This window comes from Aythya marila (genome assembly GCF_965140915.1).
Source record: "Aythya marila genome assembly, contig: HAP1_HAP1_SCAFFOLD_844, whole genome shotgun sequence".
NCBI classification, from domain to species: domain Eukaryota; kingdom Metazoa; phylum Chordata; class Aves; order Anseriformes; family Anatidae; genus Aythya; species Aythya marila.
The window spans coordinates 1-16,914 of record NW_028137578.1 but is presented as its reverse complement, the minus strand read 5'-3'; the positions used below and the strand labels follow the sequence as shown (position 1 = coordinate 16,914).

General features: G+C 37.2%; 1 protein-coding gene across 1 annotated transcript; it reads left to right on the top strand.

Moving 5' to 3' along the window:
• Window positions 1-8,510: 8,510 nt before the first annotated feature.
• Window positions 8,511-16,910, top strand: LOC309890710 (bromodomain testis-specific protein-like; the record flags this gene model as incomplete). Its single annotated transcript, XM_082785135.1, has 9 exons — window positions 8,511-8,702; window positions 10,768-10,905; window positions 11,619-11,748; window positions 12,532-12,704; window positions 13,751-14,119; window positions 14,705-14,833; window positions 15,017-15,205; window positions 16,475-16,656; window positions 16,730-16,910. Coding segments are annotated over 9 exons (1,683 nt in total), but the record flags the coding sequence as incomplete, so codon positions are not given.
• Window positions 16,911-16,914: the final 4 nt, after the last annotated feature.

Here is a 16,914-nt window from a genome sequence, read left to right as displayed (position 1 = left end):
CTGAGGAAGGGAAGTCCAGGGGGAGGTGCTGGCCTCTGCTCCCTGGGAACCAGTGACAGGACATGTGGGAACAGCACAAAGCTGCGCCAGGGGAGGTTCAGACTGGATATTAGGGAAAAATTCTTTTCCATGAGAGTGGTCAGACACTGGAAAAAGTTTCCTAGAGAGGTGGTAGATGCTCCCTGCCTCTCAGCGTTCAAGGGGCATTTGGACAGTGTCCTCAGTAGCATGCATTACCTTTTGGTTAGCCCTGAAGCAGTCAGGCAGTCGAACTTTGATGTTTGCATGTCCCTTCCAACTGAACTATTCTGTTCTAAATCTAAGACAGTTCTGTTGAAGTTAGCAGAGTTATTCCAAATTTACAGTAGTATCTGAGAGCCAAATTTGACCTATAAATTAAAGCACTAGTCATCAACTTCAGTGTTTATATCTTGCTATGATCCAGAGTTTACTATAATTACATTTAGACTGTAGGGAGCTTCAGTCCCCCTTTCTCCATTTCCCATGGTTTCTGAAATATTTGTTACTTGCATAATTATGTGTGTTGTCACAGCATTCACACTGTGGAGCACAGTGCTTTAAATATTCACTAAGACAACAAAATTAACATGCTCTAAGTGAGTACTTTGGGGAAATACCATTCAATTTTAATAAATTAAAATAAAGTGTTCATTCACAAGGTTTCAATTTTGCAGGTTACAAAGCTGATTCAACAGTCTCAGCGTAACAGCCAGAAACACAAAGCAAGCATATATCAATGCAGGTGGAGAGGAAGGGGGAGAGAGAGAAGGAATTAACAGTTAGGAATCTGATTTATAAGAGATCTTGTCTTAGTTATTCCCACAGCCCATGTAATTATGCAAAACACTTGCCCTTGTTCAACACTGTTCCAGAGACAATATTACTGAAATGCATTAAAATACAGCTTTTTTTTTTTTTTTTTTTTTTTTTGGGGGGGGGGGGTATTTTAATTCTACTGTAAAGAATAAGATCAAATTCTAAGAACTTAATTCTGACCAAGCGTATTACTTTCTTTATCAAAGGTTTCAGTGTTTTAAATTGTTGCATCACATTTTCACAGACTGCATAAAAACAAGATAAACTCCATGACTCAAAATAAGACTAGTTCTTAAACAAAAAACTTCATCCACATGCCATTACAATTGCTACCCTACATCCACAAAGGCTGATTTCTTGACACCTTCTTCCTATTAAACTCTTCTTCAGCCAGTGACCTTTCCTTTCTCAGTCTCAGGTTGGTTGCGGATTCAGTATCAAAACCATATAATGCATACACTCAATAAATGTTTTGCTTAGCCTTTTGCTGCTGGATCTAGAAATAAGGAGCTGCGGCTATTTCCAAAGACAAGATTGCATTTATCTCTTCCAAGTGAAATATAGTAAAGGTGTATCAGTTACAGGTAAAGGTTTTCATAAAGGAGAGTTTCTACAAGAGGACATATACCATTGCAACTTCAGAAACGATACTTGAAGTATGATTTCACATGAAAGATATGGGTTAATCAATGAAATAATTGTGTGGTTACAGATGCTAAGGAGTAGGGGCTGAAAATCCATCTATTCTTAACACACACATTAAACTTTTTACAAGGAATATAGGACATAGTTCCTGGTGGCAAGAGGAGATTCAAGTCAGTGAGCCAAGATGTCCTTTCCAGTCACAGTTAATTTAAAAAATAAAAATTAAAATTAAAAAATTCCTTGTTAGCTCAAGCTGGGTGCATAAGTTTCTTTTTGGTCACACTCCATCCCCTCATTTCTGAACCTTGGTTGTCAAAACATAATGACCTATTATGCAATGAGTATTGCTTATCGCCGCTAAACAATTTTTACATAGATATTTAAAATTTGGAAGAGTTCATCTTGATTAAGGGATAAACGGCTATCCGTAATAGAAATTTCCACCAGAAGATACAGAATTTGTAAGATATCAACTAACATGATAAACAGAAATTGAAAAACATTCCCTTTAGTAAGATGCCATGTTTGATTTAAAGATTAGAAGAAATAATAGCTCCCTATTGCACTAGGTTAATTATCTCCAACAATGTTGTATCTCATCCCCTTAGCAAGGATTTAAAACTCCCTGTTCTACTCATTAGAACTTCAGATGTCCTTGATCAGATGAGTGGTCAGATCCCACTTATAACAGATATTCTGCATGTTTGTAGAAGTTTATGAATAATCAGTGAGACTTGATTTGATACTCTGATTAACTGAATCACTTCACATACAATACCCAATTTACAGTCACCAATCTGTTTCCCCCATGATACACACCAGGTCTACAGAGTCTCAGGCCACTAACTTAGACATTGTCTTGCAGTCTTCCAGACAGAAACAATTCGAAGTCTTTGCTGAATAACATATCTTCACAAAGATGCAGTCTAACCCACTGCAGAAAAGGAAAACTGTCAAGAAGCCTGCCATTGAAATACCACTCCATCTCAGCCATTCCATCAGCCCTATAAAAATTAATTGCCTGGAACAAGTTCAGGAATGTTATTCTAATCTCCCACCTGAACGGATAACACTGACTGTTTCAGAAATAATACATACTGAGGAAGGACAAAGGCAAGAAGGTGACCACCTCTTTCCACTCTTTTGTTGTCCTCTTCTCTCTACTTTTGGATGAATTGCTGAAAGCACTGTCAGCAGCCACCTACCAAACAGTTGCAAAAAGCCAGAATCAGAGCTTGTAGCAAGCACTAATACTAAAGAGCCAGCAAGGGATACTACAAGATTTTTGCACGTGGCTTTTTTTCCCCCCAAATATCATACTGAAACAAAAGTTATTATAATTCACTTTTTTTTCAGCTTATTTTAACTTCAGATACACTTCAAAGACAGGAAGCTGAGTTTAAAAAAAAAAAAACAACACTGAGATGATAACAAACCAAACCAACTTGGTTTTCAAGCAGTGTTTCCCCATTCACAGCACAGACTAACAAAGCCAACAGCCTACAATCTCTTATAGAACAGAGTCAAAGAAGATTAAGCAATGACAAGCTAAAAATTAAAGGGAAAAATTTAAGTAAGACAGCAAATAAGAACATTTAATGGGCAACAGATTCTCTTCTTTTACCACAACTGTGATTTTTGTCAGTATCCTCCCTGCCCAGCTCCATCAATAGTAAGAAAGCCTCACACTCCCCATAAAAGAATAAAGTCTTCCATTCAAATAAAAACATTGCTCAGTTCAACAAACCTAGAACATTACCTATACAGGACACCTCTTATTCCTTAGTTCCATTCATTGAGAAAGATTTCTACCAAACCTGCATAAAAGAAGTCTGCTTTGCTTTAAATACAGGATCATTTCCATCCCGGTAAAAATATCCCTTTCCTGTCACCTGTAAAGAATAAACTTCACATCACCTACTCCCAGCTCAGCAGAGGTGCCAGAAGCAGCAGCTGTTTTCTGCTTCCCCGACAACTTCATCCATCTGCTCCTAACAGATCGGGCTGCCTGAGTCAGAACTCTTAGCACTTGCTGGATCTACCTAGATATTTTAGATCCAACAGCAACACTTCAGACTTTTGCCAGAAACAAAAAGAAGTCTACCAAAGTTTATCCCAGTCACCAGGACATCTTGCTAGGGGAAAAAAAAATAATAATAATAATTAAAAAAATAAATAAATAAATAAAAACATTTGCAGTTGACAAACACAACTGCATAAAGCAACATAGCCAATACAAATCTGGTTTTGCAGTGCAACTTTGTACTACAGCATGTCAGTGCTGAAGTTTTTAGGTGTATTGAGAGCAACAAAAGTTTAACAAATAACCAAAATTCAAGGTGGCTAAATTGCAGGTCTTTGTAGCTTTAAAGACAACAAGCTGAGTGTATTAGGGAACACCCTGATCCTTATTTCTATCCTACAGCAGCATTTACTAAATATATTTGTTTTCTAAATTAAGTAATGGAACTGAATAGCCAAAGAAGGAGTGAACGCTGTAGAATGTTTAACAAGATACAGTATTTATGCATCGCTTATACCATAACCCAGTATAATTCAGAATAACTGACATAAAACATTAGTGTTATGCATTATCTTTAAGCTTTAAACTTTAAAGCTAAGATTAGAAAATCAAACCAAAACCAGCCTAAGTAGAATCACTCATATTTTTACATCCTTCCACCTTGTTTTATTAATTAACTAGCAAGTGAGTAGGTCTGGCATAAATAGCCATTTGGTGTGTCTTAGGCCTTAACAGCTGTTCCCACCTTCTACTGACAGCCTCCCAATTATAACTGCTCATAGGGCAAATCTTAGGTAGAGTTGTAGGTATGCAGCTGTGTTAATGCTGAGGAGCAAAACAAGGTGAATAGATTATAAAGGCTTCTCTGTTCCTTCTTCTGAAGCTGCGTTCTTTCTTTTCCCCTTAGATGGAAAGGAAGTGAAGTTTGGTGTTCCTTAAAACCAAGGTAAAAAGGATGTCTGATCTCTTTTGAGGGTAGTTACTTAATTTTGAGTTATTTGAAGCTGGTAAAAATGGACTTGTTATGGTAGGAGCTGTGAATCAATGGTTTTTGTGGATCTAATATTTAAATGGCTTGTCTCTACAGTTAATGTTCCTTTGAAGTTTCCCAGGAGAGGTTCTAAAGGTAATGAAATAGTGCTTTATGGGCAGTTGTAAGAGGATAACTGTTTCTCTGAAAGAAGGTGTTACGGTACTTAAAGTAGGCTAGACTTGTCTCTGGGTGGCCTCAGTAAGTCAATATAGGAGGGTTTTTCCAATATTTGTTTTTTAAAAATGCAATGACTAATTATCAATTTAACAAAAAGCTGTTAAAAAAGCTCTCAAGGATGAAATGTTCCTAGCATATAGAACCTGATAATATCCTTCATAAAGAACGTAGACACAGTCTAGTGCTTCTTTGAGTTGCTATTCTTGATTATGTTGAGATATATAGGTTGAACTTGAGTAAATATAAGGCTGAACTTTAACAAAAGGGAGTAGTCTTTTTCAACAAGTTAGCTAATACTCAGAAAGCTATCAGAAAACAAATATCTTCTTCTTAAAAAGCATAGCATAGAAGTCTATTTAAAAAAAAAAAATTCAAATTGCAGTATTTCCTTTTCTATCTCCAATTTCTAGCCTCTGTGCTTCAGGTGGGAGGGTGAACAACTTGCACTTTATATCATAAAATGTGCTTTTAGCAGAAAGTATCTGGAGAAAATGATAGTGTGGCCTAACAGATGAATATAGGGGACAACTGACTTGGCTGGGTTGTGGGGCTCTCAAAGCTGCCTCAGAACTTTTCCTAATTCTTCCAATAGACTGGTTAAATCTAGACCCTGTGTGCCTGGATTTTTATAAGCTGAGATATATAGATTGATGGAAAGGATAGTTATTTAGTATAATGCATGGGAGTACAAACTACATGTACGCTTATCTGGAGTTCAACTCAAGCCCTTCAGCTTGTTTTAAATTGTAAGCTCTTCCTTGTGGGAGAGGTGACATGGCAGTATAAATAGTTTATATTCAAAGCAGCTTTTTGGGGGTGGGATGCAGCCATACGTTTGGGGGAGTGTGTATATGTGCTTTACATGTGAAGTGTATATTGGGTTGTGAGGGGAGGACACCGCTTAGTTCTTTGTGCATGTTGGTGTAAAACCTCTCTATGTCTATAGTGCTGGAGTGGATGAGGATGTTACTGCTTCTGCAACTCTTATTCCCTTATTTTTTGTTCTTTCCCTCTTGCTAGAGTAAGAAAGACCTTGATTAGATGAAAGAACTTGGTATTTGGAATTTAATTGGCCTTCCAGACTAATTTGGAAGTTCTTCATAAAACTGCCTATTAAGTTCTAACCCTCTCTTGTTTTGGATACTGTTACCTATTTTTATGTCTCCATCTGAAGAAGACATACAAGTTCCAAGACTGGGTAGTTGGTAATAAAAATGCCAATGTCACTTTTATCTATTCTGTGGATGTTGCTATTTTCTGAGGCACATGAACACTCAGTGTGTGTGCAGCAAATTCCAGAGAATGAATGAGTGTTGCTTGTGCAGAGTGAGAGTAGGATTGATGCCTTAAACTTGGAGCTGCATCTTTAGAAGGTATCATAGTGACCTTGCTACTGGTTTGTGCTGGGAGGGAGGGCTTAGCCCTAACTACAGGGACAATGCCAGTAAAGCTGTTCTTGATGCCTCACCTAGCTGGGTTCTCTCTGGGTAGCTAAGGGCATCTCCATTTGAAAGCATGCAATTAGTGGTCAGACCAGGTTAGTCTATCAGCCTCTCCTAAGAGAAAATAAGACTCTGCAGAACTGACAACTATAAAAGATGCTATGCTTTTGTGCTATATTGTCAGTGCCTCAGCACCAGTAGTTAGCAGATGAAAACTGAACTTCTATAAGGTAACTGGGACCTCAGTATTTAAAGGTAAGGTGTTGCAAGTTATGGTGTTTCTAAGTCTTTCAGGAAGAAATGAATGAGAACGGGGGGAAAAAAAGCAGGCTGTAAATCACACCTGAATTCAAAAGGAGACTTTCCCTAGTCCATCACACTCTAATATGTACTACTGTATCAACTAGACTTGCACAACCAAGCAGCATTGAAAAGCTTAACTTCGGAGTTAACATACTCTTAAGCACAAGGCGGGCAATCTTCATCTGTAGACTACAAACTCTTTTGCGTATACTTCAATATCTTATTCCATAAAAATAGGTTCCCCTTGGCTCTGTTGAAATCTGCTTTAGAGTTCTAGGTTTAGTCTCATCAGAACAGGCAGACTATGCAATGTGACTACTTTCAAACTTGAAATTAACATCATTTGTGATTTATGACTTGAAACTAAAACTTTAAGCCCAAACTAGTAAAGCTCTCTCAAGTGAAATTGTGTTCTGAAAAGTAACAGTCTTGAAACCTTCTGCATTGTGAACCTCAAAAAGAGGTGATCTTGTAGTAAATTTATTACTGTTGTCTACACAAGTGTATCTCACAGCCCAGAACTGTTCCTAGCTTTAAAGACTGGTTGTATATGCTCTCTTTATTTAAGGAAATCCTTTTACTTTGATAGCAGTACTGTTTGATGAAAGACATCTGTGTTAATGACTAGACTGAACATGTGTGTTGCGGGGGGGGGGGGAACAAAGCTCTTTAGCTTTTAGGGCTTTGAAATAAGCTTGCTTTTGAATGCAGGAATAAGAACAAAAATGAAAATGTGTGATATGTAATGTCTCATGGGATCTTACAATTGTCAGAGTGGGACAAATACTGTTCTTGTAGCATGGTAGTTACAGTAACTATCCAGCTACTTATGACCTTTTCTAAAATTGTCATGAAATACTATGTATACTAACCAAAAGCAGGCTACTAGACTTTTTTTAAGGAAAAAGCAGGACAACTAGAGAATAAAGTTTGATCTGATGAATGCATAAAAAGCAACTGTTATATGGGTAAAATGAGGAACTTATCATAGAATGGTTTGGGTTGGAAGAGGCCTTAAGGATTATCTTAATTCCAAACCCCCTTGCTGTGGGCAGGGACACCTCCTGCTAGACCAGGTTGCTCAAAGCCCCATCCAACCTGGTCTTAAAAAGTTCTAGGGATGGGGAAAATGTGAAAATGAGGAATGTGGCTTTTTCTCTCTTAATGGAGTGAAGGAAGTAGAACCATCATCTGAGTGTTTAGAACTCAATAATGACCTAAGAAGGTGGGTCAAGACAGGATATTCTGTAATTGTGCTTGGTGAAGGTCTTGCCTAGCTTAGTGCTGATGTTATACATTCCAAACCACAGTCTCTCTGCCATGCCAAAGTACCTATGTGTTCTACTCCAGTGCAGCAATATATGCTAGACAAATGCAAATTACCACAGCTTTTCCTTGAAGTACTCTTTAATTGATTCAAAATGGGATGGGGGAAAATGAACATTTCATGATTGTATGTAACAAAGCTGATGCACACTGGCAGAAAATGCAGTTGTGTGTTTGTGCAAACCTGAAAACCACTGTTAGAAAATGCACTTCTAAGCTAAAACATAGTGTTGGTGGCTGCATGACTTCTGTGAGGTGACTTCGTGGAGACACATGAGTAAGGAAGTACATAGCTGTAGCTGCTTTTTGCTAGGTGAGACAGTGCAGTGTAATGCTGTTTATTTTTAGGTCAAATGTCTTCCTATAAGACTATCTGTGGAGGTGGGGGAGGTAGAGAATATCTTTCTGGACTTCAGTAGATGAACCTGAATGAGGAAGTGTGTTTCTAGGGAGACCTTACGTGTCTCGTGTTTCTTCAAGCCTCTTCAAATATAGCTGTTTATAACCTAAAGAACTGAACTTAGTAGTTCAGCGCATCTAACTAAGCAATGTGAAAAAAAAGTGCCTTGGTTAAACTGAGGACATGCCTGTGACTACAGTACTGATACTTTGCTAAGAGAATTAGGTCTAGATATCTTTACTGAATAGTATTCTTTTTTTTCCACCCACAGGTTAGATGTATAATGAAGATCTTGAAACAAGTGGATATACATCCTTGCTGAAGATGTCTCTTCCAAGCCAGCAATGTTCCAAAATTGTTAACCCTCCTCCACCAGAATATATAAACAATAAAAATGGTGGTTGTCAAACAAATCAATTGCAGTACTTACAGAGAGTGGTCATGAAAGCCATGTGGAGACACAACTTTTCCTGGCCATTTCATCAGCCTGTAGATGCAGCAGCACTGAATCTTCCTGTAAGAACCAATTTGGAAATGTAATATTTCACATACTAATACTCCAAGACTTGTGAATTAGCTTAACTTTTTTCATGATACACCAGATTATGGAAGACTACTGTAACATGTGAACTGTTTTAATTACTCCAAGAACTTCCAGTAGAAAACTACTTTCTCTCTGATTCATACCAGATGCTGCATCTTTGCTCCTTTTCCCTTCTGAGACTGTTGCAAATCGGTATTTCTGTAAGAAACATGAACAGCACTTAAATGGATCTTTTGGAGCTTCTTAATAAAGTACTGGTTTAGTCATATTTCTTAATGCTGTTTATAATGAGTATTTTTCTTTCACTCTTTATTCTTAATGGAAGTGGCCAACCTCTTTACATGGTAAATACTTTTATGATGGAACAGCAGATCTGATTGATCCTAAGATAAACAGGCAAATTTAGATTCAGTTTGATGTGTAGAAGTAATTACAGTTCAAAGTGACTTGGAGATCTTGCCCTAAAGCTTCTAAAGGAATTAAATGACTGCAAAAATGGGGAAGAAAAAGGAGATATGGTATAATCATACTACAGTGGTAGAACATTCTTCTTGGAAATGTAAGGTCATGTTTAAATTCCTGTCCCTGTTCTGTATTGCCCTGTGACTTTGCCAGGTACAAAAGCAGGACTTAACACATTCCTGGACAGCACAGAATGTCTTGTGACAAGCTAGATATACTTAGACTCCATTTTTGGATCACCCCCATCTTTTTCTGTCAAATGAAGACAGTGAAATGCTACTGTGTCAATTATCAAATAGCCTGGAAGGTACTGCTTTTGCTAAATGAGTAGAAATTTATGAAATAAAACCATGGCATGGTTACTTCAATTCTTTATTTTCCAGCTTAATGAAATGTATTTACATCTCTCAAATCTCCAAGACTAATTCTACTAAATTATTGGTTCTGTTTAGGCAAACAAAAGCCTTTACCTGCAACTGTTTCTTATGAGAAACTAATTTGGTCAGTTTGTCTGAAAGCAAGGTGACTTTGTTATCTTACCTTTTTTCCTTCTTGGAAGGAACTGCCACTTATGGTTAGAGGTAATTCAATCAGAATTGTGGCAACAAATGCAGCTGGCCTCAGGCCTGTTCTGCCTCTCTGGATTTCTAAGCCAGAAGTTTGTGTTCTGAAAGTATGAATTAGTTCACTTGATACAACAAGCAAAACTCTGGCTTCATGGCAAGGATGGTGAAGGCATTTGACTCATTTGCCTTTATTCTTGTTAGAAAATGCAGAATTGATGATGGTTATTAGTTGCATTATTTAAGTTTTCCTGTCATTGCTTTGGTAAACTCCAAGTCTGTGCCACGATGTATTTAGCTTTCTAATTTCACTGAAACAAATTGTTAGAATACCTTCAGAAGCCTTGTTTAATAGTTGCTTTACACAACTGCCATATGTATGCATGTTTAGTGGTGATATTCCTATCCTGATTTCTTAAATACAGTGTTAAGAATTGGCTTCATAATCTTAACTACAGGCTTGTAGCAGTGCTGCTGACACAAACACAATAGTTCACGTTCCTATTGCATTTCAGTCTTCTTGCATCCTTGCAAGACTATACCTGAGAGCAGAGGCAATATGACCCAGTAGATAGCATTTGATAAGCGACAGTGAAAACTTGGCTGCTTTTCCATTTTTGTCAGCAACTAAGTCATTGTATGTCTTTTAGATTATTTTTTTTCCCTACTCTGTAAGTTGGAGTGCTACTTCAAGTAAATGGCCTTAAGATATTGCGTATATACTTTTCATAAGTACTACTACAAGTATAGCTCTGGACCCTGTGGAAACAATTCTTTGGAGTTTTGAACACTCTTGATCTTACATGAAAGAGTGAGGAGAAAATAGAAAGTGAAGAGTTCCTGAACACTTCTATGGTACCTATGACTACAGTGCAAAATTTCCATTCAATAAAATATTCCATCCAACACAATGAAGTTCTTCTCTTGTAATTTACCTTTCATAACTGTCAGATTCTTCATGTCCTAATACTTAAAAGATTTGATATGTGACTATCTCTTTCAAAAACTACAGGATTACTACAATATTATAAAGAAACCTATGGACCTGAGCACAATTAAAAAGCGTCTGGAACATAATTACTATGCAAAAGCAGCAGAATGCATTGAAGACTTCAAAACTATGTTCTTGAACTGCCATATATATAACAAGGTATGTGAAACATGACCATCTCTTACTAGTAACCAATGAGATTGAATACCAGCCAGTACTTACAACCTGCATGCTCCTTGTCAGTGTCTTTTTTTTTTTTTGATGCTAGTTGCTTTGAAAAGGGGGAGGGCTTTGCTCCTAGGTTTAACTGAAAGCATAAGTGAAGCCTAACCTGCTGTGACAACAACTGAATGCATAGTCTTTACTGCACAAGTATTCTGGCAAAATTTCTAGGCATTGTTTACACAGATCCTGAATGGCCCAATGTAAGAGCTAAACAAGTTCAAGGCCAGCTATACTGAGCTATGCTCCACTACTCCATTAAGTTTATCTAAACTAACCTACCTTGAAGTATGAGCATCTGCCTGAGCTTGGATATTTGTTGGCTGTGCCTTAGTATCATCTTTGAGCTTCAACATCTTCCTTCAGAACACAGGAATAAAAAGAGAGTTGCAGCTCTACCCCCTTTTCCCTTTGCTAAGGGAAGTATATGGACATATGGTAAGGAGCACCGTGCCCAGGGACAGTGAGGGAAAGGGTCTATTATTTCATCATGAAAGCAACTTCTATTAGTGCTAGAGGGCAGGGATGATAAGTACCTCTCTGGTACTGGTGGCTTGCTTCAGTCTGGTCAATACAGACTATGGTTAGTTGAAGAGGTAGCACTTTATTGCAACTTCTGCACTCAGAATGTTACCAACTGTATTTTGCAGCCAGGTGATGACATTGTGTTTATGGCCCAAGAACTAGAGAAAGTGTTTATGCAGAAAATAGCACAAATGCCACCAGAAGAAAGACTACTGATTCCCAACAAAAGAAAGAGAAAAGGAAAGTCATCAGAAGGTAAGGGCTATATATTGAATTGTTAACATATTAAAAAAGCAAAAGCTGGGAACAGGGAATCCTCTAACTCCACATCTCAGCCCTGGAGTAGTCATGATGCTTTCTACCTCTCCCAGAACATATCAGATGAGAAACAGTGCTATGAAGCTTTAGCAGATTCAGTGAAGGCATAATATTTTCATAGGTTCTTTTTTCTACTAATTAAATATATTTGAAAAGGGGAGAGAGAAGTCAGAATTGGCAACTTCACTGGTAGTGTAATAGCACAGTTTCACAGGTGAAATCTTCTTGCCCACAAGAAGAAAGATTCAGTCAAGGCATCTCAAACTTAGGAGAAAATTATGTAGTAGGTACTTCAAGCTATATTGGGAAGCTTAGTTAAGAGTCCAGGAGATCAGCTGCAACTACTCATCACTGACTGTCTTTAATTGCTCTTGTAATTTCCTTCACTACCCTGAAAAATATTTCACTTCTACAAAGTGATTGCTTCAACATCTAATTTTTAACACTGCTAGAAAAATATTACTAGAAGTAGGATGTCTCTACGATGTCTCTTTAATCTCTATTCTGAAGTTAATCCATGGTTTTCTTGAAGCCAAGTATCCATAACCTGGCACAATAATCTAGCTGATGGGGCAAGTAGAGAAGGACAACAATGTTGCTATACATAATGCCTTTGTATAGCTTGGGTGTAGTTCTATTGAAAACTGTCCACTATGATCATGAAAGAAATTAACTGTTGTATTTAAAGCATAACTTAAAACTTTGTTTTAAAATAACCAGAAATTCAGCAGCCCAACTCTAGAACCTCAACTAAAGAGAGCACAATGCAGAAACAAGCTGACAGTGGTGAGCAGCCTCCAGTGATGACTCAAGAGCTACAGCAGGTTACACTAACTCCTTTGTCTGCAGCTCAGCTGACTTCTTCAATGCCAGCTGCAGTCCCTATAACAAAAGTAAGTTGTCTCAAATAACCTTCAGAAAGGTATTGAAATTACTGCTCCAGGTAATAACAGCAAAACCAAAGTAGCCATGCTTATAGCATTGTCTTTTCAAAACTTCTACTGTGATAGAAGATATCTAGAGGACTTAAATTGCTTATTCCCTGATAAATAACAGGGCTAATACTAATTTTCAGAAATATGCAGAAACTGGGATAACTGCTTGCTAAGTCTTTTAAATATGGTTTAAAGACTGTTTCTTTCTTAGAAACAAAGTAAATTAAGATGTTCATTCTTGAAGTTCTTTCGTCCTTCTGCAGGTTTCATCTTGATTTAAAATTGTTCTTGTGGTCTAAATAAAGGCTTTAGTAATAAAATAAAGCTTTTTTCTAAGTTTTATTAACTTCCTTTTTTTTTTTTTTTTTTTTTTCCAATTTAAACCAAATACTTGATTCCCCCAAATAGCATGTTTAACTAGCTGGGAGAGGTGTTTGTAGTCCACAAAAGCAAATTTTTATATGAATTGTATGTGAACAGCGACAATTTCAATCAAATAGGCTTGTAATGGATTAGCTTTATCCTCCTCCAATGAGGAACAGGCATGTGCACCAGGCTTTCCAAGAGGGTTTTTACACACTTACACTGAACAGTTTGACCATAATGGCAAAGTACATGCATTTCTTCTAAACCCAATACAACCCAGGGTACAAATAAATGACAATCTTGTACATAAATCCCTCTGCTAGGTTTAAAATAAAGTCACTTTCTCTTCCCATGGTATTCATCTTGTGGGTATCTTATAACTTACTGTCTTCTTGATAGGTTGTGGGTAGCTTTTAACCAACCTACTTTTCTTTCCCATACATTTCAGATTAAGCTTGGCATTGGCTTGTAATGCCTTGTAGACTCCATGTAAACTTGTGGATATACCAAGTTCTTCTAGTTTCATTACCTGTAGAAGTTTTGACAGTCTAGATTTTCTCGTGTAGTCTCAAAGCTGACCATTCTCTCACTGTTCTGGATGCATGTATTTTAAACTACAAAATCTTACCTTTTTCTAGACAAAAAAAGGTGTGAAGAGGAAGGCTGATACCACAACTCCTATGACTTCAATATTCAAAGCAAGCAGTGAATCTTTGGCAACGTTTAATGAAAGTAAAGCTATTAAAGCATGTAGAGGTGATGAATGCATGATACCAAATAAGCTTCTGAAGAGGGACTTGCCAGATTCTCAACAGTCACATGGGTTTCTTAAAAAAAATCTGTTATCAGAACAGGTAAAACATTGTAATGAAATCCTTAAAGAAATGTTTTCAGAGAAACATTTGGCATATGCATGGCCCTTCTTAAAACCTGTAGATGTTGCATCCTTCTCACTTGATGAGGAGCAAGAGATCACCAAATGTCCTACAAACCTAGGAACAATTAAGGTAAGGGAACTGGGCAATTTGTCTGCTTAAATCCAGTGCCATTACTGTAGTTATTTTAAGTCTTAGTTGAAGAGGTGTCATGAAAGCAACTTCTGGTTTGAAAGAAATAATGGGCATAAAACCTATGTACAGTTCGTTCTTCCAGGAAGCCACAACTTACTACAGAAAGTCTGTCTCATTGTGACTATGTGCATGCTGACTAATCTACCTTGAAAAAGCTAATTAAAGATGTGGTGGGAATTACCCTTCTCCATGAAGTGTTTCCAAGCAGGCTGCTAACAAAACATATTAAATAGCCTTCAGTCTGTCTGCACAATGCTGTTGCTCTCGCTCTATAAAACTGCAGTTTCGTAATGTTTGCACCTCAAAGTCCTTGGAGTGCCCTGGAGCCTCAAACACTGGATATCTGTGACACCTTCTTACTTTTTCTGTGAAAAGGATCCCTTCTAGAAGGAGATATTAGCGGCAGTAGCTTAAAAATACTGGGTAGATCCATTGGGGTTGAATTATTTACTACAGATCCACTGTTGCACAAAGGTACTTCTGAAGTTAACCTCTAAATGTGTTTAATTTCCTTTCCTTCAGAAAAAAATGGATAACTTTAAATATAGAGATATACAAGAATTTGCCACAGATGTTAGGTTAATGTTCATGGACTACTACAAACGTAATTCTCCAGACCATGAAGCAGTTGCTATGGCAAGAAAACTTCAGGTGAGTTATTGTTTAAGTCAGATTTGAAACAAAATAGGAGTAAAGATTCCCTTGGTCATCTTAAGTCCTGAAGTAGCATCTACTAATGTTACTAATTACTATGTTGTGTAGTTCTAGAAAACAAGCAGCAGCTTCACAATGCTTTGAGAAATGAGCTGTTTGTTTCTAAACTTAACTCTTTAGGATGTTTTTGAGATGCACTTTGCCAAAATTCCTGATGAACTTGCTGCAAGTGTTTCTTTCCCACTACACACAAGAGAAATGAGAAAAGTTTATTCTAGTGACAGCAGTAGTGATGACTCCTTGGAAGAGAAATCATCTGAAGACTCTGAAAAGGAGAGAAGAGCGCATCTTGCAAAGCTTCAGAAGCAAGTAAGCATTAGAACTCAGTGTGTGGTTGCTGAGTGTAATCTCTCTGATAGTGCTCTTACAATTGTCCATCCGAAGGCTTAGCATTATGAATCAGTATTTACAAAATTCTACGGTCATCTTGATTTCTTAATACTAAACTTTACCTGTGTTTGAAAACACTTGCAAAGATTTTTAATCTGGAAGTGAATAGTGCCTCAGCAAATACAAACTATTTTTACTAAAGCATGAGTCTAGTGTTCTTGCCTAGTGTCTTTTCAGATGAGATTTCTTTTGAACAAAAATAAGACTGTTGCCATGATACCATGGATGAGAGCATCCAGATACTCTGTATGCAGCTTAGTGGCATGTGATTCTAAATGTCATTTGCTTTGTGGTTGAAGAGCTCTGGTATTATGTTTAGTGTTTCAAGGTGTACTAGTTCCTTTAGGTAGTCATGAATATGCTTTTAAACCTCTTAAAAGCAAGTCATTAAATTCTACTTGAGAAAGCTCACTATGAAATAAAACAAAGGAATTTCATGCTGATGCCAATACCATAGCTTTGTTTCACTGGCTAATAGCGGTCTTGTTTTTGCATGAGCATATCACTCTAAACTACTGCTGTATCTACAATCCAGGGAGAAAATTAGCATTTGTCCTGCTAGTTAAGTTTTCATTATTTACCAGAGTAGTGCATATCCTATGAATTTGTGAAATGTAGGCCTGAAGGTAAATACTATTGAGAAGGCTCTCTTTTAGAATTTTATTTGAGTGGGATTAAATTCTAGTTCTCATTCTTTATTCATCTTTCTAATCCCTATAAGACTTAAACAAACTTGCTAGGTTTAGGTCTTTCTCTAAAGCTTAGTTATTTTGTGACATGATATGGCTAGCTGGAGCAATAGCTGATGTTTACAGATTGAAGAAGCCCAAGCCCAACTCAAGTTAGCAAATACAGGTATTTGGGAAACACATGAATGCTTAAATTAAAGAGAAGCTGCTGCATTACTCCTGCAGTGTTTCTTTTTTTTCTTTTTTTTTTTTGCTCTTCTTCATAGTATACTGGAAGACATGCTCTTAGAAATGCGTCCATAAAATAAGTAGCTTCTTCTAAATACTTAGTCTGTGACTTTGTTTAAAGAGTAAGATGTTTGTGGGGGGGAAAAAACATTAGAAAGTAAATACAATTAATATCCATTTGGATGCCACAAGCCTCCTGTGATTTATAGGAACAGATAATAGTTTTCTACTATGTTACTTAAGACTCAACTTTTTATTTTGGTTTCGGTAGCTTAAAGCTATTCACCAGCAGCTACGGGCTTTGACCAGAGCATCCTTACCTGGACTGAAAAGGAAAAAAGGGAAAGCTAAAAGGGAAAAAAGGAAGAACAAGGCAAAATCTGAAATAAAAAGCCGCATTCAAAAGAAGAAAGACCTAAAACACAAGTGGAAGAAAAAGCAGTCTTTAAACATGTAAGTGTGGGGGACTTGTGTGGGTGTTAAATTATTTTAAACTGCTGTTACTGTGGTATACTTCTTGTTACAGACAACCAAAGAAAACCACGCAGCAGATCTTGTTGGCACATAAGTCAGAAGATGATGGTGCCAAGCCTATGAATTATGATGAAAAAAGGCAGCTGAGTTTGGACATAAATAAACTCCCTGGAGACAGACTGGGGAAAGTAGTCCATATAATACAGTCAAGAGAACCTTCTCTGAGGAACTCTAACC